General features: G+C 47.6%; 10 protein-coding genes across 10 annotated transcripts; 6 read left to right on the top strand and 4 right to left on the bottom strand.

Annotated features, from left to right (window-relative positions):
* Window positions 1–455: 455 nt before the first annotated feature.
* N7537_007237 (uncharacterized protein) lies at window positions 456–3,634 on the top strand (the record flags this gene model as incomplete). Its single annotated transcript, XM_056898294.1, has 16 exons — window positions 456–526; window positions 579–716; window positions 773–1,315; window positions 1,370–1,650; window positions 1,739–1,826; window positions 1,881–1,923; window positions 1,990–2,010; window positions 2,084–2,132; window positions 2,205–2,289; window positions 2,392–2,410; window positions 2,478–2,492; window positions 2,598–2,626; window positions 2,825–2,900; window positions 2,960–2,994; window positions 3,082–3,145; window positions 3,224–3,634. 16 exons carry the CDS (start codon window positions 456–458, stop codon window positions 3,632–3,634), a joined length of 1,968 nt encoding a protein of 655 aa, XP_056754079.1.
* A 1,404-nt stretch (window positions 3,635–5,038) lies between these two features.
* Window positions 5,039–6,250, top strand: N7537_007236 (uncharacterized protein; the record flags this gene model as incomplete). Its single annotated transcript, XM_056898293.1, has 3 exons — window positions 5,039–5,944; window positions 5,997–6,070; window positions 6,133–6,250. 3 exons carry the CDS (start codon window positions 5,039–5,041, stop codon window positions 6,248–6,250), a joined length of 1,098 nt encoding a protein of 365 aa, XP_056754078.1.
* Window positions 6,251–9,061: 2,811 nt separating this feature from the next.
* N7537_007235 (uncharacterized protein) lies at window positions 9,062–11,169 on the bottom strand (the record flags this gene model as incomplete). Its single annotated transcript, XM_056898292.1, has 12 exons — window positions 9,062–9,149; window positions 9,210–9,440; window positions 9,501–9,616; window positions 9,669–9,828; window positions 9,881–9,925; window positions 9,976–10,100; window positions 10,196–10,262; window positions 10,313–10,499; window positions 10,567–10,645; window positions 10,698–10,836; window positions 10,892–10,949; window positions 10,998–11,169. The coding sequence occupies 12 exons, from the start codon at window positions 11,167–11,169 to the stop codon at window positions 9,062–9,064; spliced, it is 1,467 nt and encodes a 488-aa protein (XP_056754077.1).
* An 862-nt stretch (window positions 11,170–12,031) lies between these two features.
* On the bottom strand, window positions 12,032–13,740 carry N7537_007234 (putative FAD dependent oxidoreductase; the record flags this gene model as incomplete). Its single annotated transcript, XM_056898291.1, has 5 exons — window positions 12,032–12,829; window positions 12,877–13,029; window positions 13,101–13,365; window positions 13,432–13,557; window positions 13,613–13,740. The coding sequence occupies 5 exons, from the start codon at window positions 13,738–13,740 to the stop codon at window positions 12,032–12,034; spliced, it is 1,470 nt and encodes a 489-aa protein (XP_056754076.1).
* A 478-nt stretch (window positions 13,741–14,218) lies between these two features.
* Window positions 14,219–15,511, top strand: N7537_007233 (TauD/TfdA dioxygenase family protein; the record flags this gene model as incomplete). Its single annotated transcript, XM_056898290.1, has 3 exons — window positions 14,219–14,662; window positions 14,728–15,269; window positions 15,322–15,511. 3 exons carry the CDS (start codon window positions 14,219–14,221, stop codon window positions 15,509–15,511), a joined length of 1,176 nt encoding a protein of 391 aa, XP_056754075.1.
* A 327-nt stretch (window positions 15,512–15,838) lies between these two features.
* Window positions 15,839–16,806, top strand: idi1 (isopentenyl-diphosphate delta-isomerase IDI1; the record flags this gene model as incomplete). Its single annotated transcript, XM_056898289.1, has 3 exons — window positions 15,839–16,076; window positions 16,173–16,511; window positions 16,571–16,806. 3 exons carry the CDS (start codon window positions 15,839–15,841, stop codon window positions 16,804–16,806), a joined length of 813 nt encoding a protein of 270 aa, XP_056754074.1.
* A 392-nt stretch (window positions 16,807–17,198) lies between these two features.
* On the bottom strand, window positions 17,199–17,910 carry N7537_007231 (DUF202 domain-containing protein; the record flags this gene model as incomplete). The annotated part of the gene is made up of 2 exons (XM_056898288.1): window positions 17,199–17,619; window positions 17,819–17,910. The coding sequence occupies 2 exons, from the start codon at window positions 17,908–17,910 to the stop codon at window positions 17,199–17,201; spliced, it is 513 nt and encodes a 170-aa protein (XP_056754073.1).
* An 850-nt stretch (window positions 17,911–18,760) lies between these two features.
* Window positions 18,761–20,778, top strand: N7537_007230 (MATE family efflux transporter; the record flags this gene model as incomplete). The annotated part of the gene is made up of 2 exons (XM_056898287.1): window positions 18,761–19,921; window positions 19,972–20,778. The coding sequence occupies 2 exons, from the start codon at window positions 18,761–18,763 to the stop codon at window positions 20,776–20,778; spliced, it is 1,968 nt and encodes a 655-aa protein (XP_056754072.1).
* A 318-nt stretch (window positions 20,779–21,096) lies between these two features.
* Window positions 21,097–22,046, bottom strand: N7537_007229 (uncharacterized protein; the record flags this gene model as incomplete). Its single annotated transcript, XM_056898286.1, has 3 exons — window positions 21,097–21,837; window positions 21,894–21,985; window positions 22,043–22,046. 3 exons carry the CDS (start codon window positions 22,044–22,046, stop codon window positions 21,097–21,099), a joined length of 837 nt encoding a protein of 278 aa, XP_056754071.1.
* A 754-nt stretch (window positions 22,047–22,800) lies between these two features.
* On the top strand, window positions 22,801–25,542 carry N7537_007228 (ATP-dependent RNA helicase DBP10; the record flags this gene model as incomplete). Its single annotated transcript, XM_056898285.1, has 1 exon — window positions 22,801–25,542. One exon carries the CDS (start codon window positions 22,801–22,803, stop codon window positions 25,540–25,542), a length of 2,742 nt encoding a protein of 913 aa, XP_056754070.1.
* Between the last annotated feature and the right edge of the window lie 354 nt (window positions 25,543–25,896).

Below are 25,896 nucleotides of genomic sequence, written 5' to 3'. Positions count from 1 at the left end.
AAGGAGAGTCGTGTCGAGGCTGATGAAGTCACTGGACGCGTTGACACGTGCACAAGGCGGTCAGCAAGATGTTGTTGGCAACTTCCAGCTCGTCGCCTTTTCCTCTTGCAATTCTTGCTGTTCCATATTGAATATTGTTAATCATTTTTATCTTAAATGTTGACAAAGGTCATTGTTACATTTTTATTTGTGGCCAACTGAACCCCTCACTGATTGAACAACATGGACTTTTCATCGATACCTCGGTCTTAGATACCTGCAGTTCTGCCCTATCCCCGAAGAGGAGAGCTAGGTAAAAAAAAAAGGAGAGCAAAAACAAAAAGCTAAATTTATTGGAAAAGAAATCCTGGATTCAAGCTTCAACATCCAACGTTCAGCGTCGGTATGGGACTGGTTCCGGCCGTGACCATGGGGGAGACCCGCTAATCGAAGTAGAACTCCAGATGGATACACACATGGATCATACGGAAATTCCGGTGATTGAAACCGATGAACCGTTATTCGATGTTCTTCCTAAGCTGTTCAAGTAAGTCTTGGCTTCCTTTTTAATTAAGCAGAATTAACGGAGCCCCTTGTAGCTTCATTAGCATGGCCGTGGGTGATATGGCTTACACGTTTGAGCAAATGCTGTACGGATCCCAAGGACACCGTCTCAGACAATTGGTCCATGCTTTAGCAGATGATACTCACAATCCCTTCATCATTGTAGCGCTGATGTAAGTTCACCATAAAGAGGACGCCTGGAACTGGATTGGTCGATTAACAACTCCAGGATTCTGAAATGGGACTTCACCACTGCCACCGAGGATGACTGGGGCCTCAATGAGAGCCGTGGTGCAGCCTGCGAGTTTGTTGCCTGGCAATTCCTGTGTCACCTGAACCAGCGCGAGACAATTGAGTTTCTGTTAGAAGAGCTACCAACACCGCGGCGCGGTTCGGCAAATATCATTGAACCCGAAGCAGGCAATACTGGCCTGGCATCTATCCAAGGTGATACAGGCCAAACTGAAAGTGAGGCCACTCCTCTCTTGCCAAGCTCTTCTTTTTATCGTCTTTTTGGCAAGAGGACCACGGAGACTCAGTTATCTGGAATCTCACAAGATACACAACGGCATGAGGAAATCTATGCCGCCGAGAGATACTCCCAATTTTTTGGCTTGAATGCACTGGAGATTGCAACGATTGCCCATGCAAAGAGGTTTCTGAGTCAACGAGTTGTTCAAAAGGTGGTCGATGGTATTTGGAAGGGTGAAATAGTTTTCTGGGATTCCCTGACAGTGAATTCAACCAAGAAACCTCATATTTTTAACACAAGGTTAGACAGGTCAAAAAATTGTCTTACGGAGGTACTGACAATTTCCTTCCTTAGAACGTCTGATCCATACTCACGCCTGAGAGTACCTCTGTACCGGAAAATGTTTGAAGCAGCATTCTTCATGTCCTTCCTTTTTCTCTACTACGCAGTCCTAGTGGAAAGGAGACAAGAGGCAGTGGGCATTTTCGAAGCGGTGATGTATGTGTGGATCGTCGCTTTTGCATACGATGAATTGAGTGGAATCATTGATGCCGGAGTCGTTTTCTATCAAATGGATTTCTGGAGTCTTTGGAACCTGAGCATAATTGGAGTTGGAATGGCATTCGTCATAACGAGTGAGTCACTCTACCTGCTCAACCTGCCTTGCGGCTCGTTAGTTGCAGGTCATCCGTGCCAATGGTGCGACTAATGAGGACGCCACAGGGATCATCGGGCTAGCGAAGGGCAACAACCCCATTATTGAGCTCTCATTCGACATCCTATCTCTAGAGGCTCTATTTCTTGTACCGAGGTATGGCTATTTGCGGAATTAGCTGGGGCGACAGGGCTGACACGGAATGAACAGGATCTGCTCACTTGTGAGCTTGAATTCATACTTCGGCAGTCTAGTAAGTGGATCCTGCATGAACTATCACCGTTCTAGAAAAGGACTGACGGATTGTGGCTATGAATAGATACCAGTATTGAAAGAGATGGTGCGCTTTCCTGACCTTTTGCCCAGGTGGGAGGTGGGTTTAGGACCCAAGGCTGATTGACAATGTGTTTCAGACGAAAGCATTCTTCAAGTTTTTCCCAGTGGTGGTAGTACTGTATGTTGGTAAGTGTGGCTAAGCAATGCAGCCCTAGATAGGAGAAGTATGTCGGAGCTGAGTCGCTGAATTGCTCCCAGGGTTCTTGACCACCTTTACTATGCTTGCGCGTGACCGCTTGTCGCTCAGCACTATGTCACATTTGTTAGTGAAAGTGTTCTTTGGGTACGGTGAAAGAATCCCTGTTATGACCGCTCCTTTTTTTTCCCTCTCATTTCTTTTTTCTTTTTTCTTTTTTCTTTTTTTTTTTGACTGACCATGAGGTAGATCGAGTGTTCTTGGACTAGTGCGTTTTCCTTCTTTTTCTTTTTTTGGAACATGCACTGACAGTGGCTGAATTGATTGGATGATAGGACACCGCGTCTGAAGTAAGTCGTGTGCACCGTCTGTCCTGCAGCAAATAGTCATCCCGGAATATTGACAAAATGGTTGGCTATCGTGTAAAGTTGAACTGACACGCTAATTTTTTTTAGATCTCCCCCATCTTCGGCTATGGCTTGATGTGAGTTCCCTGACTTGATTTGATTGCGCCACACATGAAAAAAGAAGTCGCATGTGCTTTTGATCACGTTCCAATATGCAAGTGACCTTCAGTTGCATGACTTTTTTTTTGGGCGTCATTAGCACACGGGGAGTTACAGCTACTTCCACGCAGCGGTTTCTTTTACATGCAAAAGATACTGACTGGAATGACCTACAGGCTTACTTTCGCCCTCATGACCAATACTCTCATTCTCTCATCCTTGATTAGTTTGATGAGCATGAGCCTTGAAGGGGTAAGTAAATACCGTCTACTATAGTTGCATGGCAGCCGATTAATTTCTTTTTGTAATAGGTGATGCGGCATGCTCGAGAAGAATACCTTTTCCAGTAAGTATACAAGCATAAACATCCCTGTCTTTCTGAAATTTGGCACTGCCCCATGGAAAATTTCATTTGGACTGACCAGCCAATCAGATTGGCGATCTATGTCCTGGAAAGCAGCAATTCTCGACGACTGACATACTTCATGCCACCCCTGGTCAGTTAGCGTCTGATCCTTGAATTGAATCTTTCTTTGTATGTTCTGGAATATTTCCAAGCTAATATACTCGGGCAGAATCTTATTCCCCTCTTCTGTATCCGCCCCATGCGGCTTTTTCTCTCTGCCGGAACCGTTCGCCGTGTACGAATTGTCTTGCTTCGAGCCACTCATCTCCCGTTTGTTGCATTGATATGGGCGTACGAGTCGAAATGGCTAAATTCCAAACGACAGAACAGCCTGCTTCCTCCAATGTCGACACGCCCAGGAGCTTCTGAAAACCCGACTGGTCCCCGGTGCCAGGACCCACACCACCCCTCCGTAGTTGAAACAAATCGCCTAGGCCCTGGAAAGGCACCCAGTGTGGATCAACAAGCCGTGCGTGAGCTAGACATGGGGCAGTTCGGGCAAGTACCGCAGCTTGCGGACTTGATCGACACGATAGAACGACTACGAACCCAAGTGGAGGCCATTGCCCAGCAAAAGTGACAACTCCAAACACAAATTAGCATGTTTTTCCTGGTGATTTGGCTTGTGATTGTGGAGTTGATGTGCGCTCAAAAGGCGCGGTAGAGGGGCCACTTCCCTGGCGCTTAAGGCCACGCACGCCCCCTGCAGGGCCGGACTCGGCGCTAGTCGTCGAGCCACACCCTGACAACAAAAAACCGTTCGATATTCTGAACAACCATATCGATGAACAGCCTAATCAAAACAGGCTTGGTGGTCTTTTTCGGGGTTCACTTTTTTAATTTCCTCCAATTTTCCTTTCTTTTTTCTTTTTTTGGCTTTCCCCCTCCCCCCCCCCTGTCCCTGGCGTTTCAAGATTGGTTCTCCTTTCCAACCAATTTCATGTTCGATCCACAGGAGGAGAAAACGAGTAAATAGATCACGGTGAAGTTGAATTCGGATACATCTTATAGAGAGCTACAGTTTGTCCGGGGGCGCGTCAATTACCTGTGGAGTCGATGTGGAGTTTCCGCGCTATGGTATACATGAAGCCAAAGGGATCGAACGGTTCGGAAGGGCTGGCCCGCATACCACTGGGGTCACGATAATTAGTCGTGTTCGTGAGTTAATCAACTTCTCCTATTCTGGGTTTCGTCAGAAAAATACATTCCCCACCGTCTCAGCAATATGCGGGCTGTGCTCATGGTCAACAGGCCCTCGACACACCAATGCACCTCGCCAAGCCGACCCAGAGACTCGGGCTCTGCTGATGTTTCTGTATGGCTACTACCTGCATGGAACACGTCTCGGTTGGGCAGACCAGCCCAACGGTGATGAAAGGGATGGTTAGCCTTTTCCAGACAAACCCAACAGCCGCCGTTATGCATCGTCATAAACTTCTTATGTAGCAGGTTCTTACAGGGTTATTACGATCTCTAGAAAAGTGTCCGAAACTAGGCTGGAAATGTAATGATTTGCCCTAGATGGCTATGGCATAGTATATCTTGATCTCTCTTGGGGGGCTAGCCTGTGCAAATGTGCCAGACCTGGACTGTCATCGATCTCTTGTCCGAATTACCCTTGACCCCCCCCCCCGGCCCTTAATGCCCCCCCACCCGATTTTCTCTTCCACCGCAATTACAGACCCTTTCTTCTCCGAATCTGCCTTGTCTATTACGGCGTCAAGTCGTTGAATCTTCAACATCTGTCGGTGTCGATGCGGCGCAAGTTCTTCTCCAATGAATTCATACCCTGTCCACTACCCTCCTCTCAGCCACCGATGTATGCTGCCGCTGTCAATCACCAACAGCGAAGCTGTTGACTCAAAAGCCTTTACTATATATACTTGGGGTTATCGCCATTCTTTGCTCACTCTGATATAGACTAGCCCTTTGGTTGGTTTGATGGGAATACACTTCTTATTCTTTTATTGGATTTCTCTACACCATGAATCGGAATTTAGTTCATCCCTCAATCACATCCCCGCGAAGAGAGGATATACGGTCTCGCGAAACTTCTTCGGTATACTCTTCTCCCATTTCTACCTCGTCCCAACGAGGGGTCTCCCCTATTGGTCTGGGCATCTCCCGCTGCGAAATCGAGAATGCATTCGGTCAACTGAGGGTCTTCCCTCCCACGCCTACGCTGCCATCACAACTAGTTCCTGGAGCGCCAAATCCCACCTTCGAATTATCCTATGACGACTATTCCAGCGGACCATGCTATCCACCAGTTTACAGCGGACTTGTCAACAATGCTTCGGAGACTTCACTGGGATTCTACAGCCCCCCGGCGATGAGCGCATCCCCCAGTTACAACTCTGCCATGGAGGTTGTCCCTGGCCAGAACGTCTTCCCAGCCCAAATGACCGATATTTGGATGCAAACTCCTTGCTCGGGGCCGACAACGCCATCGGATGTTACTCCGGTCACTGTAGCGAACGGAGCCGCAGGACAATGGGGCCAGAGTGTGTTTCCGGATGCGTGCATTGCCTCGACGGTGCCCCTATTACCAGTCAACAATGTTTCCTACCTCGGAGCGATGGGAGAGGATATTGGATACAGATCCTCTGGACACAGCATCAACACTGGGCAAGTCGTGCCGCAACCTCAAGCGTCCGAAGGAACCGATAGTGCCACAAACTCAAGCAAAAGAGAGCGCGGCTCCTCAAACGGCAGACTGGTATCTGCTAGTGGCCTGGAATGTCCAATTTGTGGCGCCAAATTCACCCGACGCTCCAACTGCAAGGAGCACCAGAAGATGCACAACCCTGAATGGAAGCACAACCATCCGTGCGAAGACTGCCACAAGACATTTGGACGAAGCTCGGATCTCAAAAGACACATGAATACCGTGAGTAGGGAGACCCAAAGGGTCAAAAAACAACCACTAATGAGGCCACTAGGTTCATCTCGGGCTTCGGAGGTACAGCTGTGACTCTTGCGACCGGCGTTTCAGTCGCCAGGATAGTTTGGCTAGGTAAGCTCCTAGAATATTTATTCTCATTGAATGTGTACCTGTGTGCTGATATGAGCAAATAGACATGATTGTGTAGACAAGCATCGCAACGTGGCCAAGTCCACCAGCAACACTGAGCCGTCTTCGCTCATGCCCAGGCAGCGCCAACGAGTGTCGAACAACCGCCGCTCAGCTAGTTAATGACAGAGACAGTTGATTCTATTCTATGGGTCGAAATACATATCGGAGGGGTATATCATCCATTTTGGCTATGATTTTTATGGGTTGCATGGTTTTGCCATTACGGGATCTGCTGGCCAGAGCCACGTTGAATTTGCTCTTATTTGCTTTGATTTACAGGACTTCATGAGATGCGATTCCTATCAGGAGTTAACGTCTTTCACATAGCATAAAGTCTCATTTCCTTGGCGTTGTTGGATTATTATACGATGCATTTTGGTTGGAATTTTGAATTACTGTATTGCAGGTGGTCATTTTGCTTTTTTGTTTTTGTTTTTTTTTTTGTTTTTTTTTCGCATCGTTTCAATTCATTCTATTTTGCTATATCTTGATATATTACCTCGTACATATGTGCCATTTCGAATGTGATATCATTTGCATGCAACCGCATGAGCTGGCGCGCGGGTAACAAGAATGTCGGTTATGTACGGAGTACGGAGTACTAACATCCAATATCACCGCACTTCTACGTAGGTTAATCAACATCGACCTGGTCTTTAAAAAACAGGGACTTGACTGAAGACCAGAGACTTTAAATACAACATACCTATATGTCTGAATGGTTATGGATGCAGGTTAATTTTAGACCAACAGCGACTAAAGCAAGAGGACATGGTTCTGCGTGGAAATTGCGCTAATTTCCACTTCCAAAGAAGAGAAATTCACAGGAAGTCCAAGGGAAGTTCAAGGGAAGTCCTCCGACTCAACAACTCCCCCCCCCCCTTCTGCCCCCTTCTCCGACTCCCCGAGGCCCGTTGGATCTCGACTCTTGCCGCGCTCCACCTAAGAACGCCGAATCACACGCTAAAATCAGTAGGCATCTTCGACATTCAGTCGATCTTTGAAGCAAGTGAAACAACTCTAACTCTCTTAGTGCTCTTATGAACGCCATTACTCGTTTCTTCTCTGAATTTACAAATCCCGAAAAAAAAAGCGAGAATCCAAAGGGTCTCTCCCAGGCATCATAGGGTATGTCTCACTTCCCCAGCCCTGGCCTCTTCCTGCAATCTATTAATCCTTGCTCAGTCACACTATCACGGGAAAAAAAAATATAGTGGTAATCCATTCTCGTATGTTCAATTGCCCTTTAAACATATTATTGTCCAAAGATCCTCAATTTCACCCCGCTATCTCCACTACTTCTTGAAGCTAGTCATATTAAGTGGAGACGAAAGACAAGACTCGACCATTTGGAATTGTGCCTTCGGTGCAGCCGCGCAGGAGACATCGCGTCTGTTCGCCTATCTGGAAAATGGTCCGTGATCACAAACCACATCCGAATAGATGCCCAATATAGGAGGGTGTAGGTACTCCGAACCAGCTGATTTGACCCTTACCCCTGAGGCTTTTTTTTTTTTTTTTTTTTTTTGACAAGTGGGCCCGAAAATCCAGTCATATTATCCAAGACGATAGGCTCTCTGTGGTGCTGGCGTTTGCACTTACACTATCGGTGACTTCCTATTTGTCCCGGAAGAGGTGATGATCGTATTAAGCAATAAAAAATTTTTAAAAAAAAGGTACACGTACATGTACATGTACATTGATACATTAATACATTAATACATTGACTACGGAGTACTCCGTAGGTCAATATAGCTGATGGAAAGCTGTCTCGGCACAATATTGCTCTGACTCTCAATTTTGCAGATCCGTATGATTTTCATGGAGCTATGACCCTCAACTAAAAAAAGAAGAGAAAAATAAAAAAGAAGCGCACAAGCTCGACAATATTACCTAAAAGACTCAATGCCGATCTCTACAGAGTATACCTATGTAGTACATACTCCGTACTGTGCGCCGAACCCGCAATGAACTACGGAGTAAGAGGCAAGGAATAGGAAACAAAGGGATCCTTGTCCCACTCAATGTTTTTGTGACGGGGCTCTCCTAATTTCCACAGGGCTATCACAGTCCTGCAATTTTGTCGCTCTTACCTCGTACTCCATCCGGGGAATGTGCCCAGTTAATCCCATCACTAGTATAGCGCCACTAACACTACTCCATACTGCCAACGCTTTGCAATCGGCACACGGGTGCCTAGCCTGACCTATCGATTTATTCGTACATTTGTATATTCATATAATCTACCCCTGGGTCTAAATTTGATCATTAGAAGACCCTGGGTATCTGCCAAGTTTGCTTGTAATGTGGTATTCTCATCTCTGCTGGCTTAGGATCTATGATACGGAGTAGTATCGGGGGGATATGCAAGGATAATTCCGATTATCGGTCAGATCTGTAAATCTCATCGGAAGTCTACAAAATATGGGGTTGAATTACTCCGTACTGGGATTTTGTATTAAGATCTTGGAAGAACTGGGTGTCCGATTGGGTGTCTTGCGTCATGGATATTGGCATGGGTATCGCTCAATCACACATCACACTCGTTACTACGACACGTCACACTAAATAGTTCGGACACTGCACATGGTAGTTCTATACCCTGTACGGAGCACAGACTATATAATTCTTTTACAACAAAGAAATGCACTAAGAACATGTCTGATGCACCTGTGAAAACGGGTTGGGGAAAGAAAAGAACGACCGCTGCTAGCTTAATACTGGGCTGATCAAAACTCGGCGTCATATATTATAGACTAGTTTGTATTTTATTTCGCTATTCGAAATGTATAAATATTTTCGGTAAATCGAGAGATCTTGGACTTTTTCTTTTTTTTTTGCCCGCTGGATCTGTCTGTCGTTCTATTCTCCATTTTTTTATATATATATCCATCTTTCGGGAAGCACGAATCCGAATCAACTGTATCTATCTCAAGCCTTGACAGGCTTTGTCTCAGTAGTGGTCGTTTCTTGAGAATCCGAGGAACTTTCTTCCATCTCGGCCTTGTATGTCTGATTCCTACACACCATCATTTCAGTTAGCAATAGACACGAACCCAAAAGACATAAAGATACTTACCCTTTTCGCAGTTTCTCTCTTTTGTGAAGGAATCGAACAACGAAAGTACCGATAATCAAAATAACAGACAGAACGGTGACAGTAATGAAGCCCTTTCGGTATTCTGGCCCATCGACCTGCTGCCATACAACAAGAGGCAGCCAGGCTTGGAACACATAAGCCATTTCGTTCATGCTTCCGATGACCAAGGACCGCTCCTCGTTATCTTCAGAGCATATCTCATGCGCCCATCTGTGGTAATTTTGTTAGGGTATTTGCACGTTGATAGCCTCGGGAATTTGTGAAACTTACGCCATTAACAGACCACTCAGTCCATATCCAGCCCCGCTGATAATGTAACAAGTCCATTTCCATCCTATCGGAATATCCCAAACTGCGAGCGAGACGTAACTTATGATGTTGACGCACTAGCAAAGAGTTAAAACTTTTCTATATTTCCTTACGGAGTGTTATACTCACAGCACCGAAGATGACTGGGGGCCAACGGCTGCCGTCCAGGATAGTATCCGAGATCCATGCGTAAGCGAGGGTTGTCACGACCTGAACCGCTGGGGTGGTGGTTGGTATCGAATTGATCTGGCTGATTGAATATACAGGATCTTTTGAGTTTTTGAGGAACCTGCCAGGTGTCAGAGTAAGTTTACCGACGGTGATGTCTAGATATTACTGACTGTTGGAAGATAGGCTGACTTCCAGCAGCACCATTGTTGAAACATCTAAGACGGATGAGTATTTTCGTTCTAAATTACTTAGGTATTCAACTCACATGTAAAGCAAGGTCAGAAGGTAGATGTGCCACGAGGTGAAGATTTTCTTCAGCTTTGACTTTGTGTATGGCTTTCTGTTCTGTCTCCCTTCTAATTTCATTCGCGTTTGGGCGAGATTGACCTCCTACTTCAATGTTAATATATGCATAGAAGGCAGGGGTTTGAAATAGTAAATCTTGCCTTTTTGCTCAAATACCACGGATTAGAGATCTCAGGCACATCGGGAAGGATAAAGAATCCACTAATGGCCACGGGCAGGGAAATGACCCCATCGATAATAAACAGCCTAAGCATTAGTTAGCATATGGGGTGCCGAGACTCTGCCATTTCTTTTACCATTGCCAGCCCTTGAAGCCTCCTTGTCCTCCTAGGTGGTAAACCGCGTCCATCAGATAACCAGAAAACATACTGGCAATTCCGCTGCTCGTGTGGAAAATGCACGATCGTTTTGCCAACTCGTCTTTCCGGTACCAAGAACCGATGATATATTGCATTCCCGGATAGAAAGTACTTTCAGCGAGGCCTGTAGTAGGACAATGTTAATAACCCACTATAGTAGAGTGAGTTCTTAATAGGCTGTCCTTGCGTACCAACGAAGAATCTAAGAACATAGAACTGAGTAGGCGTGTTACACCGGGACAAGGACATTGTGAGAACTGTCCAGAGAAGCTATTAGAGTGTAAGCATATAGCTCTTGTGTAAAAAATGCAAAAACTCTTACCTCCATAGCTGGAATCCAATATCGCGGCTTGATACGAGTGAGGAGTATATTGCTAGGAATTTCTCCAATAACGTAGCCGATAGTCCAACATGTCTGCATGTAGTTAAGTTCATTGCCGTACATGCCCAAGTCTTCCTTCCTATAAGTTATCAATATCAAACTCTCGATATTCGAACATGCATATGGTACCGTACATTCCAGAGACAAATGCATTGTTGATATTGATTTGATCCAGATACTTGATAAAATACCCTATAACTGTTTAATATTATCCGGGAGGAATAGTTTAATTGAACTTACCCAACGATGCAAACGTTAGGATGGCCGAATCCAATTTGAAAAGCAAGCGACGCTCCTCTGGTGACTTGTCAAATGTGTCCCAAATGTAGCTGACCCATTTACGCTTGGGTTGTTTCTGAACTATCTGCGTCGCCGAATCGACATCCGCCTCGGCTGGGGATTTTAGCGACATGATGATGTCGTGGCAATGATGAGAAAGAAAAGATTGAAGCCCAGAGCCCTCGGAACATTCTTATAGCGTAGGCAAGCGATCAAGTCTAACTGCCGATCAATACTAGGGACATGCTAACTTGGCGAGGTCATCCTAGCGCTCAGTTCTGTAACAGCTCTTATCAGCATAAAAGTGGAGGCCATGTCTGGCTTAAACCTGAGTGAATCATGCTTCATGTTTCCAACGTTATACTCCGCACTGAGTGGATAATCTACATTAGCAGGTCGAATGACCGGGCGACTTGTTCGCGCAATTCCTGCAAGTATTTTCAACATAATCCTCCAAACACGTGTGAGATACATAATCAAATCGGAACTTTGCCGACTTTGGGGATGATTTGTGTTGATGTTGCCATACCACGCTAGAAACTCACCATCCGTGTAGTGAAGCTCGTCATACACCTGACGGGAGGACCCCTTCAAAATAAAACATCTTTTCATATCTGATTGGGAATATGTGGTATTACATATAAGCTTCCTTTTAACAAATAGATTTGGTCTTTCTAATGTACGAGCGCAGGATATTGTTTCAACTGGGGCGATGCGCGACAGATTTCCTTTAGTATCGATATTAGCATAGGATCACTTATACCAGGCTTCACTGCTGACCAATAACTCCGTAATCGGGATGTCCTGAATACACATATGCGAATGGTGTCAGGTCCGAATGATTGCTCAGCAAGAGAGCGTAGTGCCTAATGGAAGCCGGTGCCCATGGCGGCTAGTATGACAATTGACTAGGTTTCAAACACGCGAGATGATTGAAGACTACAACGGTGTGGTTTTTACAATATATTCATTCAATATCTATCCCCTCAGATACCTCACGCAGTCACTCCCACCTCCAATGGGCTTTTGAGAACATCTGCCCGAGAAAGCTTCCCAGCCAGAATCAACTTAAGTCTTTCGCTCAAAGCCGCTCTCTCTGTAATCCAGGTCTGGGTATGGCCCTCAATCGGAGGCAAACCACGCTCAGATCTTCCAGTATTGACCCATTTAATTAATTCCACAACATACGGTTGCTCTTGATCCTTGAGTGAATGGAAACTCCGCCCAAGACCCTTCTCTTTCACGCGATTCTCATATTCCGCGCGGAGACTCGGAGTAGATGGAAGCTTCGCAACACCAGACAGGAAGGCTGCCACCGCGATAGCTTGGAACTCGAATAAAGAGAAAGTCGCGGTATAGAAAGGAATGCCCACAAATGCGAGCGTGGGATCTGGGATGTAGAAAATGTCTTGATGCAAGTTATGGACTTGAGTACCATCTGTGACAAGCACCTTGTCATTTGCCTCGGCGGCAGACCCACTGTAGTCATTATATTCGTCCAGGAATGGCAGTGCCATTTGGTATCCTGTACAAAGAATAATTGTGTCTATATCGTGCAAAGTCTCTCCGGATTTGAGATGTACGGTTAAAGGTAAATGCTCGGCGTTTTGGGATGTCGATGTAGAAGGTTCGAATGCTTCAACCTCGGCAATTCTCGAGGCGTTCTTTGGAAGTGCACTCTCGGGCAGATCAAAGGCGCCATTTCGAGTGCTTTGATACACGTGGTCTGCAGTTCCACTGATTTCAGTGGCTATGTCGAGGGAAGAGACGCCTCCACCCAGCAATAGTACATTCTGTAGTTTAGTTAGCCCAGTGCCACTCAATACTAGAATGCGGTCACTCTTGCCTTTCCCTTGAATCCTTCTGACCTTCGGAAAGACTTTGAATGGAAGATCTTCTCGGGCCATTGCGCTTTTGCTTCGGGTAGACCCCGAATATTCGGGACGAGAGGTGTATGATAATGACCCGAGGCAACAATAACTGAGTCAAACGTCTATAATCCAGTCAAAACCACTTCGTAAAATAAAAATGAAAACTAAACCCTTTATAGAGATGAAAACTTACTGCAGACTCCTCATTCTCAATGGGATCTTGGCCTTCGCTCAAAGTACTCCAGTGAACTGTCCATATTGACCCGTCCTTATGAACTCGGGTGACTCGGGCGCCAAACTTGGTTATATCATCAACGCCGGCCTTCTTCGACGTATCTTGGATATAATCCTTGAGTACATGATGCTTCACAAAAGGACCAGTCCCTTCTGGCCATGCGTTGAGTTTCGTTTGTAATAAAGGAGTCGAGACATTATTGGTAAGACTTTCATAACAAGGTCTAGGTAATCGTGAGTACAACTGCCATGTTAAAAACAAAAAGAAAAGAAGAGATACTGAAACTTACCCTGGAGGTGCATGAAGCAAGATCTTTCTTTCATTGCCTTCCCTCGCATCTTTCACATATTCCTGTGAAGCAGATGGTCTTGGTGATGGGTACTGGGCTTCAATCGGAGCACGCTTGTCATAAAGCCTACAAAGTTTCAGTCCATTATTTCAGATCAAAAAAAGACGATTCACGATCTTACCACACTCCACCACTTGCATTGTTTCTCTCGAAAACAGTCACCTGAATTCCAGCAGCCAGAAGATGGCCAGCAGTGACCACTCCACTGATACCAGCCCCGATAACAGCAACTCGAACAGAATCACTCATGATGATTTTCACAGAATTGAAAAAAAGCAAGGAGATAGTTTACCTATCCGAGTCTACGTGGATTATTCCCGCACTTATGGCCCCTCCAAACGACAATATGGGTTGATATATCGCAATACTTACCGGAAAAACCGGCAGAGAATCAGATATTAGGAATCCTCGTGATTTTGATCGTGGATTGTGACATCGGGGGTTCCCCCGCTTGGAATTAATGTACACAACAAGTATAGATTGGACAATTTACATCGAATTCTGAAAGAGGGGTATGAGAATGACAACCGGAGATAACTAAAAGTGACATTCGTGGCCCACAAAAGGCGTAATGGGTGATGACGATGATGTGCTCAAATCCTGGGCAGTACAACGTTACAACGTTGATCAATCAAAGAATCGACATTTCTAAATTATGTATATAGTACAGCCTTGGTATCGATTAGAACTCACAAGAATTACAAAGTCCCAAAGACTATCTATTGTCATGGCTCCCGCTCCAATTGATTCACGTATCGTCGACGTCGCAGTGCCCAAGAAGGACACCCTCGGTCTTCCTGGACCTGCACGAGAACGCTTAGAAAAGGCTGGGGTTGATCTCAGTGACGGCTACCCGTACCGGCCGTCTCGTCCTCTCTATCTTGACGATGTTTACAACGTGCGGGACTATGATCGCGTCCATGTAGACCCCGGCAGCCGAGCCGATCCCGAGAAGAAAGCACTTCTATCCGCAGCCAAGGAAGTGATTCCGTTGACTAGACACATCGGAACTGAAATAGTTGGGTTGCAGCTGAAGGATTTGACAGACCAGCAGAAGGATGAGCTAGGCTTATTGATTGCCGAACGAAGCGTTGTCTTCTTCCGGGACCAGGATATCACTCCTCAACAACAGAAGAAACTGGGAGAGTGGTTCGGAGAGGTTGAGATTCATGTATGTTTTGCTCAACCCAGCAAATCCATGTGCCAATCACCAACTGTGTTTCTCTTTTTTTTTAGCCTCAAGTGCCCCATGTCCCTGGCATCCCCGGCGTGAGTGTAATGTGGCCAGCATTGCAGGAAACAGAGAGACCAGCGAGTTTCCGTCGGCCGGGAGGAGCGTCTCGATGGCATAGCGATCTTGTGCACGAGAAACAGCCCGCTGGTGTGACCCATCTCCATAACGATACCGTACCAACAGTCGGAGGCGATACCCTGTGGGCGAGTGGATACGCGGCATACGAGAAGCTATCACCTTTATTCCGCAAGCTGATCGATGGAAGGACTGCCATCTACCGCTCAGCTCACCCATATCTCGATCGTAAGAACCCGGAAGCAGGCCCTCAACATATAGAGCGCGAGCACCCAATTGTCCGTGTTCACCCAGCTACGGGCTGGAAGGCACTGTGGGTGAACCGGGCGATGACAGACCGAATCGTTGGTCTTGACAAGGCCGAGAGTGATGTGATTCTGGGATATCTATACGACGTTTATGAGAAGAACCCTGATATCCAGGTTCGGTTTAAGTGGAGTCCACGCACGAGTGCATTGTGGGACAACCGGTTAGTCAATACTCTAATAAATCTCTTGAATTTGAAGCTTATTCTTCAATAGCATCACGATCCATAACGCCAGCTGGGATTATGAGGGATCCCAACCTAGACACGGCACACGGGTGACTTCGCTCGCTGAGAAGCCTATATTTGATCCGAATGCGCCAACTCGGAGGGAGAAGTTGGGCCTTTTGGGACCCGAGGAAGTTGCGGAATTGGAGAAGTTGACCAGTCTCCTTGAACTGAAGTGATCAAGGTGTTATCTTGACGTCCATGATGACTAGGTAGTGTGAACCGATGCGGCTTCTGATATTCGCTTATCGATAGGTCTAGCCTTGAATGCAATTTTGATCATTATATTCATACTTTGCGTAATCCTATTGGTAGTTCCAAGGTTCTTGGTAGAGTGTATCAACCAGAAGTTGCCTTCCGAGATTGGAATTTCCTGATGAAGGCAAACAACGGAGAGACGCAATTTTGCCGATCGTTGCCGCCTTTGACTTAACGCCGCGCATTTCCTGCGATTTTTTGTCTGTTGGGATTCATTACTTTCTTTCAACTTCCATTTTTTGGCCAAAATGACCGCAACCACGACCATCACAAGTCCGCCTGAGATTACGGTGGACAATGTTGCCACTCTCTTCCCCGAGGTCGACACATCTCTCGCCCGTGAAATCCTCCCCACCAGCCAAACAAACACTGCGCGCGGTAGCGAGCTTGAGGGTTACGATGAAGAGCAGGTCCGTCTAATGGATGAGGTCTGCATTGTTTTGGATAACAATGACCGGCCAATTGGAAGCGCCAGCAAGAAGATCTGTACGTTCTACTCCCCTATGGTTTACGGATATACTGAATGGCGGGGTAGTGGCGCGTGGCATATGAGACAAATAACTAACAGTCGCATCTGCATAGGCCATTTGATGACCAACATTGACAAGGGTCTCCTTCACCGCGCCTTCTCGGTTTTCCTTTTCGACTCCAATAAGCGTCTTCTGCTTCAACAGCGCGCCACCGAGAAGATCACCTTCCCAGACATGTGGACCAACACCTGCTGCTCACACCCCCTTGGAATTCCTGGTGAGACTGGGGCTGAGCTGGATGCTGCCGTTATGGGCGTTAAGCGTGCTGCGCAGCGCAAGCTGGACCATGAACTGGGCATTAAGGCTGAGCAAGTACCCCTGGACAAGTTTGAATTTTTCACGAGAATTCACTACAAGGCCCCCAGTGATGGAAAGTGGGGTGAACACGAGGGTATGTTACATTCCGGAATGCATATTTTATTTGATGAATGGAGACTGACATTTTGCTAGTGGACTATATCCTCTTCATCCAGGCCGATGTTGATCTGGAGCCCAGCCCCAACGAGGTCCGAGACACGACCTACGTCTCAGCTGATGAGCTTAAGGCAATGTTTGAGCAGCCCGGTTTGAAATTCACCCCTTGGTTCAAGCTTATCTGCAACTCCATGCTGTTCGAGTGGTGGAGCCACCTTGGCACACCGGCCCTGGAAAAGTACAAGAACGAGCAGGACATTCGTCGAATGTAAAAAGGCCCCATGCATGGTCTATCGCATATTTCGGTTCCATTTCGGTTTGTGCGCTGTTTCTTTTTGTCATCTTTGCATTCCTCGGGGCAAGCCCGCCTCCTTTACGAGACTCATGGAAATATACCTTTGCACACGAGACGATTCTCACGACATCACTTCATTCTGATATTTTGGCCTTTCGGTTTATTTTAGGAAATTAAGACATATTCAATTCTTTGGTCCTGAAATTGTTCGTGTTCAAGAATATTCCCACTGTAGTCCCAATGAGACGTGGTCGAGACATGAATACATTAATGCAATAATGAATGTAACAAGCAACCAAAAATGCTCAAGAATAATGCCAACGCCAGCGCTAATAAGATGAATCGAAAAATCCGAGCCCAGCATGACCATTACTGCGCTGGATCCGTGGACAAAAATAAAATGCAACTGCCCAAGATCACCGTCCCAACGACCGTAAAGACAACTTGGGTTTTCCAACCACTCTGCACCAGAGCCGCCTTGCGCGCGTACTTCTTGACAGTACGCGAGTAATTCGCAAACCCATTAACCAAACAGGTCAAACTCAGAAGCCAGAAAATGATCCCGAGGGGTATGGCCATGCGTCTTTCTAGGCCGGTGGGTTGTTCACGGAAATGAAAGGAGATGATGATGGCCAGTGATACCACGGCCAGATACATGGATAGACGGAGCCATGAAAGGAAAGTGCGCTCGTTGGCGCAGTGGTCGCGGGCGTCAGAAGAGGTGTTTTCAAATAGAAGCGCGCCGAAATAAGGACGTGAGAGCAAGATGTGGTGCTGGGACTCGACATGTCTTCAAAATCGTTAACCGGGCTGTCACGGGGGCAGAACGTAGAATGTGGGGTGGAGTATGTGGAAATCATGGCAATCATGGAGAATGCTCGTCTTTGGATTTGAAGTACGCCACAATGTAAGGGATCAAACCACTGGACGTGCTATGCTCTCCGACCATTTCGCGCTCCGGCCATTTCTACAGAGCTAATTTGACTTACTCTTCCACGAGAACCGGCTTAGAATTTACCGGGTTGATCAAAGGGTTGAAAGGGGCACGAACAACCCCGACTTGTGTCACCGTTGTAGACATGGTGAGAGGTTTTGACACTCGAAGCTCAGTCGTCTCCAAAAGCTGGAGAAAAACCTGGGGTCCTGGTCTGCGGTCATGTGATGCTTTACACCGTTTTAGGGAATGATGTCACGGTCCTTCTCATTGTTTTCTCATTTGTTATCTTCGTACATATTTATGGATGATCTGATGATCGACATCGCTAGGGTTCATACAAGTGGTAGGATGGATTAAGGTCAGGTTCTTGTATGCAGATCTATGTTTTTTCTTTGTGGAGGACCTCACCTGGCGTGTATATATAGGGACATGATTGCTAAAAGAAAAACGAGATTGATATTCATTATCAACATACTCCAGCTATACTTTATGCAAATAAAAAAATAATAAGCCATGCAAGCTGCCCAGGTAGATAGATGTAAGGGAGGGAAGGTGATTGGCTATATCAAGTCCAAATTAAGCCCGCAGAAAGTGTCCCGCATCGAGCTTCCTACTGCGTCTTAGCGGGACTGATGTGTGTACTACATTGTATAATAGCTAACTAATCATACTCATAGGAATTAGTTAACTAACTATAGAAGGTTGACTCATACCCCTTAGTGAAAGTGTTATCTATATTATCTACATTGTCATCTGGATTTCTGTAAATTACCTAATATTAGCAATGTCTAAACCCGGACCGGTCGTATCCATGGTATTACAAATACATCTCCGCATCCAGCTTTAACCCGTCTTTTTCTCTCCAAGCTTTTGCCTTCATTAAATATCTTCAAAGCTCACATCTAGAATTACGACCCGAGGTAACTCAATTTATCTTGCTGTAAATAATGCGGTGGCAGTAAAACACCCACAGTCTCATCTCTCACATCTTATCATGGCCCGGAACATCCGTTCGGTGGATGCCGCCGAGAATCAAAGCCCATTTAGCCGGTCTTTCACGTCCAGCTCACCCATTGCGGCCTCGGCAATTGCACGAGATCTCGCAGACTACAGTGATGAGGATCGAACATCCACCGATGAAGCTTCTGACACCTCAACAGCTCGCCCGCCTGGCAGCTATACCAGCACCAACCCCCGCTCTTTAGCTAGTTCATATCGCCGCCCCGGTTACTTCACATCTGTCAGTCATTCGACTATAATTCCCTGGGCTGGGGAACAGCAATCCCTATCTCAAAGTGAGCGCGAGCAAGTCATCGAAGAAGAGCGGCATCTATTGAGTGATAACAAAGTTATCGCGCCCGAGCATGCGCATGGCAAGTCCCACGGACTGCACCGTAAGATGAGCGGATTGCTATCCGCTGGTATCGGTCAGGGATCCCAGTCTCGACGACCAAGTGGATCTTCTCGACGCTCTAGAAGCGGGGATCCCGAGACGGACGGGGCAAGCGAAATCACTGCTCTGCTTGGAGAGCGGCCGGCGGATGCCGAGGACAGTGAAATGGACTTGGAAGAGATTGACCGGAAGTGGGAAGAAGCCATCGCAGCCGGTTTGATCCAGACGACGTGGCAGCGCGAAGCAAAGGTCATTATGAAATACTCTTTGCCGCTCATGGTCACTTTCTTGCTGCAGTATTCTTTAACTGTAGCTAGTATCTTTACTATTGGCCACTTGGGGAAGGAAGAGCTTGGAGCTGTCAGTCTTGCGAGTATGACTGTGACTATTACTGGGAATGCGGTGTACTCGGGTCTGTCCACTAGTTTGGATACGCTTTGTGCGCAGGCATATGGTTCTGGGAAGAGAAAGCTGGTGGGTCTGCAGATGCTGCGCATGGTGTATTTCCTTTGGGTCATCACCATTCCAATTATGGTTCTCTGGTATTTCTCGGAGCATATCCTTGCCAAGATTGTTCCGGAGAAGGAGGTCGCCGAGATGGCAGGTCTATATTTGAAGATTGCTCTCTTGGGAACCCCGGCATTCGCTCTCTTCGAGAGTGGCAAGCGATACCTTCAGGCTCAGGGTGTGTTTTCTGCCTCCCTATATGTCCTCATTATCTGCGCGCCACTTAATGCATTCCTGAACTGGTTCTTAGTCTGGGTAAGTACTTTCCAGCCTTCGGACAAGGATAATACTGACTCGGATACCAGAAACTTCAATGGGGCTTCATCGGGGCTCCAATCGCCGTTGTAATCACCGAAAATCTCCTCCCGCTCTGCCTGTTCATCTACGTTTATTTCTTCGTGGGATCCGAGTGCTGGTGCGGATTTACCAGACGAGCATTCCAGAACTGGGGCCCAATGATCCGTCTCGCACTCCCAGGGCTGATCATGGTCGAGGCGGAGTGTCTGGCATTTGAGATTCTGACGCTGGCGTCGAGTTACCTCGGCACGTCCGCACTCGCAGCGCAATCCATTCTCGCAACAATCTCCAGCATTACATGGCAGATTCCGTTCCCACTATCTATTGCCGGTAGCACGCGGATAGCAAATCTGATTGGGGCTACCTTGGTCGATGCCGCAAAGACCACTGCGAAAGTGAGCTTTTGGGGAGCAGCCGTCGTTGGCACGTTCAACATGGTTCTTCTCTCCAGTTTGCGGTTGTATATCCCCAGATTATTCAGCTCTGATCCCGAAGTCGTCGAAATTGTAGCGCAGGTGCTTCCGCTCTGTGCAGCCTTCCAGCTTTTCGATGCTCTCGCGGCAAACTGCAACGGTATTCTCCGTGGTCTGGGTCGCCAGGAGGTGGGCGGTTACATTCAACTATTTTGTTACTATGCGATTGCCATGCCCCTTAGTATGGGAACGACGTTTTATTTGAATTGGGGTGTTATGGGCTTATGGACTGGGGTTGCGCTTGCGCTTGCCCTTGTTTCCCTCATTGAGGCCCTCTTTATCAGTCGAGCTAATTGGGATCGCTCAGTCGAGGAAGCTCTAAAGAGGAATGAGCTGACTTAAACTTGACCCTTGGTACATGCAAGGAGAAATGGAGAAACGGCGACATGACTTGATATCTAGATGATGGCATACAATGGTCAAATCGCTCCAGCATATGTCTTTTGTATTTCGTTCTGCATTAGCGGTGGCTTCTAGTGATTTATGTTCCCCTCGGGTTAAACCCCGGCCCTGTTTTCAATTCTGTCTACATATTGCTCAAAAAAAGAAAATACAGATAGAGCAATTAGGACTCTATCAGATGCTATACAAGACAAATCATGATATCATTGGAGTCTGAATGTGACTTTTAACGAATAACACGGAACCACTCACATCTCTCTAGTACTCTAGAATAGCCCATGTCTGCTCATCCATAGTGGAGAAGATCACACCAGCACCGAGTAACTCCTCACCAGCCCTGGCCACTTCAGTCGCAGGCATATTCAGTTTAGAAGCGATGACCTGCATGTGTAGGCCCGTATCATCCTGAGGCTCAGTCTTGAGCAAGTTATAAATCTTCTTCGCAACAAGTGACATCGAAGCAAGAGCCTTGTTCTGTCCACCACTGTAGTCATCCGCACCACCCATAACAGCATCAGCACCACCAGCATTACCACCAGTAGCAGCGCCACCGGGCGGGCCGCGAGTGAAGAACAAATGCACAGCAGTAGCCTCGAGCAGATGAGTATGCAGCTCATTGATATTCGACAAGGGCCGAACAGAATGAGCACCGATGTACCGCTTGTTAGCGAAGGACTTGATAGAGCCGAAGACACGTGCGAAACCGTTGAGCTGGACCTCGCTCTTCCCATCGCCCGGCGCCTTGCCATCGTCGGTGTCCATGTTGTCCGCGGTGGCCGAGTCAATCCATTTCTTGACCTCGACACCACCCGTGCCGTCGTCGATTATGTATGTCACGTTTGTGCTCTGCGAGCTGATGTTGCGTACTTGGCCCATGATGAGGACATTGGCGACGTCGGCGCCGTCGATTTGGAATGGGGCTTCGGGGAAGGGCTGCGAGGCGTCGAGGACTTGCTTCACTGTCACCGGACGAAGGGTTTTGTTGTCTCGGTCACCGGTCTGAGTTTGTATTAGTTGGTATTTCTGTCCATAGAAGCCTAGGATCATGTGTATACCTTGCCTCCTGCGGGACTGTTCGTCTCGCCCGGCATGAATCCTCCACCGCCGCCGCCGCCGAACGAGGAGCTATAATTGTTGTAATTGCCATCTATCAGTATTGTTAGATAATGACTGGTTAACAGATTAAATTGGAAGGAATCCATACCCATGGTGTATGTTGTGTTGTGAAGGGGAAAAGTCAAGGTACAGCCGTTTCTTCAACACCATTTTACTCAATTGGGAGCGTGTTGCATGTTGCACGCGTCGCGGGGACCGTGTTCTGCCAGTAAAGACCGCCTCCCAATTTGGACCTCATCTACTTTATAGTCGCCTGTGTTCTCTACTTCGACATTGATATATGCTATTTTGTTTTCTTTATACCAATCAGTTACTCTCAAATTCATATCATTTTCATTTCGAAAGTGGTCATTGCCTTGGATTTTCGAAACGACAGGTCCAATGTGTCTTAACCCAAATGAACTGCGTATTAAGCAGCTACTGAGGATCTTGAACCGCAATTCGGGTACATATTCTTTCTAAATATATTGTATGGATAGTATATTGTCCCCATGAATCTTTTAACCTCGAAATATGTCAATGTTCCTCTGAGGATATTTCTAGATTCAGCGCGAACTGCATAGATTCTGTTTGCTTGGTTTGCACACGGGCGATGGTTGATCCGCTATTCACCGCCTACCGTTCTTCAACTTTTTTTTTGCGACAGAAAGACGGCGAGATAAGTGACTCGAGTTTTCTTCAGGTGCCTGAAGTTTGAGTAGTCGAGGATTTGTTTGCGTGATACAGTATTTAATCACTGCAAACTCTTCTGTGTTTTCACATTCCCCCGGCCATTGAAGAGCCGAGCGGTTTAACGCTTATCACTGCATTTCCATATCAGTCGAAGCTTCACAGCATACCGCAACAATGCCTCGCCGTGCCGCCTCTCCCGCAGAGTCGGAGGTCGAATTCGACATCACGAAGTCCCTTTTTGAAAATGACAGCGATTCCGATGGCGGCGCAAAGCCACCCCTCAAGAAAAAATCCCAGAAGCCCGATACCAACCAGGATCTTGACTTTCTAAACGAAGACGACGGCGATGCAGCTTTCATCGCGAATTCTCAGGCGTCTGCCAACCGAAAGGGCGCAAACCTCAAGGGCCGTACTGTGAAGAAGGGAGGTGGTTTCCAGGCAATGGGTCTCAACATGACTCTGCTCAAAGCGATTACCCGCAAAGGATTTTCCGTACCTACCCCGATTCAGCGAAAGACTATTCCCGTGATCATGGACGACAAGGATGTTGTTGGTATGGCTCGAACCGGTTCCGGAAAGACTGCCTCGTTCGTTATTCCCATGATTGAGAAGTTGAAGAGCCACAGCACCGCGTTCGGTGCACGTGCTCTCATCATGTCCCCATCCCGTGAATTGGCTCTGCAAACCATGAAGGTTGTCAAGGAGATGGGCAAGGGAACGAATTTGACCTCAGTACTTCTCATTGGTGGTGACAGTCTGGAGGATCAGTTCGGCATGATGGCCAATAACCCCGATATCGTCATTGCGACACCCGGTCGATTCCTGCACTTGAAGGTTGAGATGGACATGGATCTCTCTAGCATCAAGTATGTTGTTTTCGATGAAGCTGACAGACTGTTCGAAATGGGTTTCGCCGCCCAGTTGACCGAGATTTTGCACGGCCTGCCCACCAACCGCCAGACGCTTCTCTTCTCCGCTACGTTGCCCAAGTCACTTGTCGAATTCGCACGCGCCGGTCTGCAAGAGCCGAGTCTGATTCGTCTGGACACGGAAAACAAAGTTTCTCCCGATCTACAAAATGCCTTCTTTGCTATCAAGTCATCAGACAAAGAAGGTGCCCTACTACACATTCTGCACAACATTATCAAGATGCCTACTGGTGAGACACATATTGGTCAAAGATTACGCCAAGAAGCCGAGAACCCGACAAGAAAGCGCAAGAGATCGGATGTCCGCCTCCCAAGCGGCTTCAAGGAGTCGCCTACCGCGCACTCAACCATCGTGTTCGCTGCAACCAAGCATCATGTCGACTACCTCTATTCTCTTCTTGTTGAGGCAGGATTTGCCACCTCTTACGCCTACGGTTCCCTGGATCAGACTGCTCGTAATCACCATGTTCAAAACTTCCGATCCGGCATCTCAAATATCCTAGTCGTCACCGATGTGGCCGCCAGAGGTATTGATATTCCAGTTCTTGCCAACGTTATCAACTACGACTTCCCCTCACAGCCCAAGATCTTCATTCACCGTGTCGGTCGTACTGCTCGTGCAGGTCAAAAGGGTTGGAGTTACAGTCTTGTTCGCGACAAAGATGCCCCCTATCTTCTGGATCTTCAGCTGTTCTTGGGACGCAGGCTGGTTCTCGGTCGTCAATACGGCACTGACCTCAACTTTGCAGAGGATGTTGTCGTGGGAACGTTGCCGAGAGAGCCAGTCTCTCGCACTTGCGAATGGGTACAGAAGGTGCTCGACGATGATATAGATATTTATGGGCAGAAGCAAGTGTCTCAGAAGGGAGAGAAACTGTATCTGCGCACCCGCAATTCGGCTTCTGCCGAGAGTGCGAAGCGGTCGAAGGAGGTTGTTTCTTCTGATCACTGGGCTGAGATTCACCCGCTCTTCAACGATGCAACCAGTCAGAGGGAAGTAGAACGAGAGAGTATGCTTGCCCGCATTGGTGGTTACCGGCCCCAAGAAACGATTTTCGAGGCGAACAATCGACGAGGCGGCAAGGTGGCTGACAACGAGGCCGTTGACACCATTCGGCGAATCCGCACTACTGTCGAGAACAAGAGAAAGCGGGCGGATCTCAAGGCAGAGGCCGAGTTGGCAGCACTTGGAATGCCCACTCCCGGCGAGGATGGTGTAGTGGAGGACGAGGATATTCCCGAGCAAGCCGGCGAGAACATGTCAGAGGCATCCGACGATGAACTCGAGGTCACTTTCTCTGCCTACAACTCCAAGCCCAAGCAAGGAGAGAAGAAGGACGCGGCGGCAGCATTCCAGAACCCCGATTATTTCATGGGCTATACACCTCAACACAACGACATGGCCGAAGACAAGGCTTACGGTGTGCACTCGGGTACAAACTCGAACTTTGCCAGCGACTCCCGCAACGCGACTATGGACCTCAATGGTGACGAAGGCAAGCGTGGCTTCGGCGAAGCGCGTTCCATCATGCGTTGGGACAAGCGACACAAGAAGTACGTTGCCCGTCAGAACGACGAGGACGGTTCCAAGGGCAGCCGACTCGTGCGCGGTGAGAGTGGTGCCAAGATCGCCGCCAGTTTCCGCAGCGGTCGCTTCCAAGCCTGGAAGAAGGGCAAGCGCGTGGAGCGGATGCCTCGTGTTGGCGAGGCCGAGACGCCTGCTATGAACAACATCAACTCTCGCATGAGCAGTGGACGCTTCCGACACAACCAAGACCGGGCGCCTAAGCGTGCTGATCCTCTGCGTGGCGACTACGACAAGATGAAGAAGAAGAACGATGCGGCCCGCGAACGTCAGCACGATAAGATGGGTGGGGCGGCATATGGAGGAAAGAGCGAGCTTCGGTCTACGGAGGATATTCGCAAGGCGCGGAAACAGGTGCAACAGCGTCGCGATAAGAATGCTCGGCCGTCGAAGAAACGCTAAGGGATTAGAGAGATAAAGGGGGGGGGGGGGGGGGGGGGAAGCATTTACTGTAGAATAGATGTCTATATTGCAGAGATACCACAAATTTGTGTTCGGAGATTTTTTTTTCTACTTCAGTGCGATGTCCATCTGAATCCGGGATTTAGGAACCGTCCAGCTCACCACATGGGAAGAAGTTGTGTAGCCTAGACTCGATCCTACCAAATATACGAAGATTGATTGGAAACTTGGCTAACTCAACATTGGAACTTGGCCATGCAGGCCATCACGTTTAAACCGTAGATCAACCTAGGCCGTGATCAAGGAAGATGTGATATCAGCCCAATCAGCCCAATCACGTCCCTAGTGGACTCG

The sequence above is a fragment of the Penicillium hordei genome (assembly GCF_028827395.1).
Source record: "Penicillium hordei strain IBT 12815 chromosome Unknown utg000003l_segment0_segment0, whole genome shotgun sequence".
Taxonomy (NCBI): Eukaryota; Fungi; Ascomycota; class Eurotiomycetes; order Eurotiales; family Aspergillaceae; genus Penicillium; species Penicillium hordei.
Note: the sequence above shows the minus strand (reverse complement) of the source record. Positions and strands in the feature narration are given on the sequence as shown.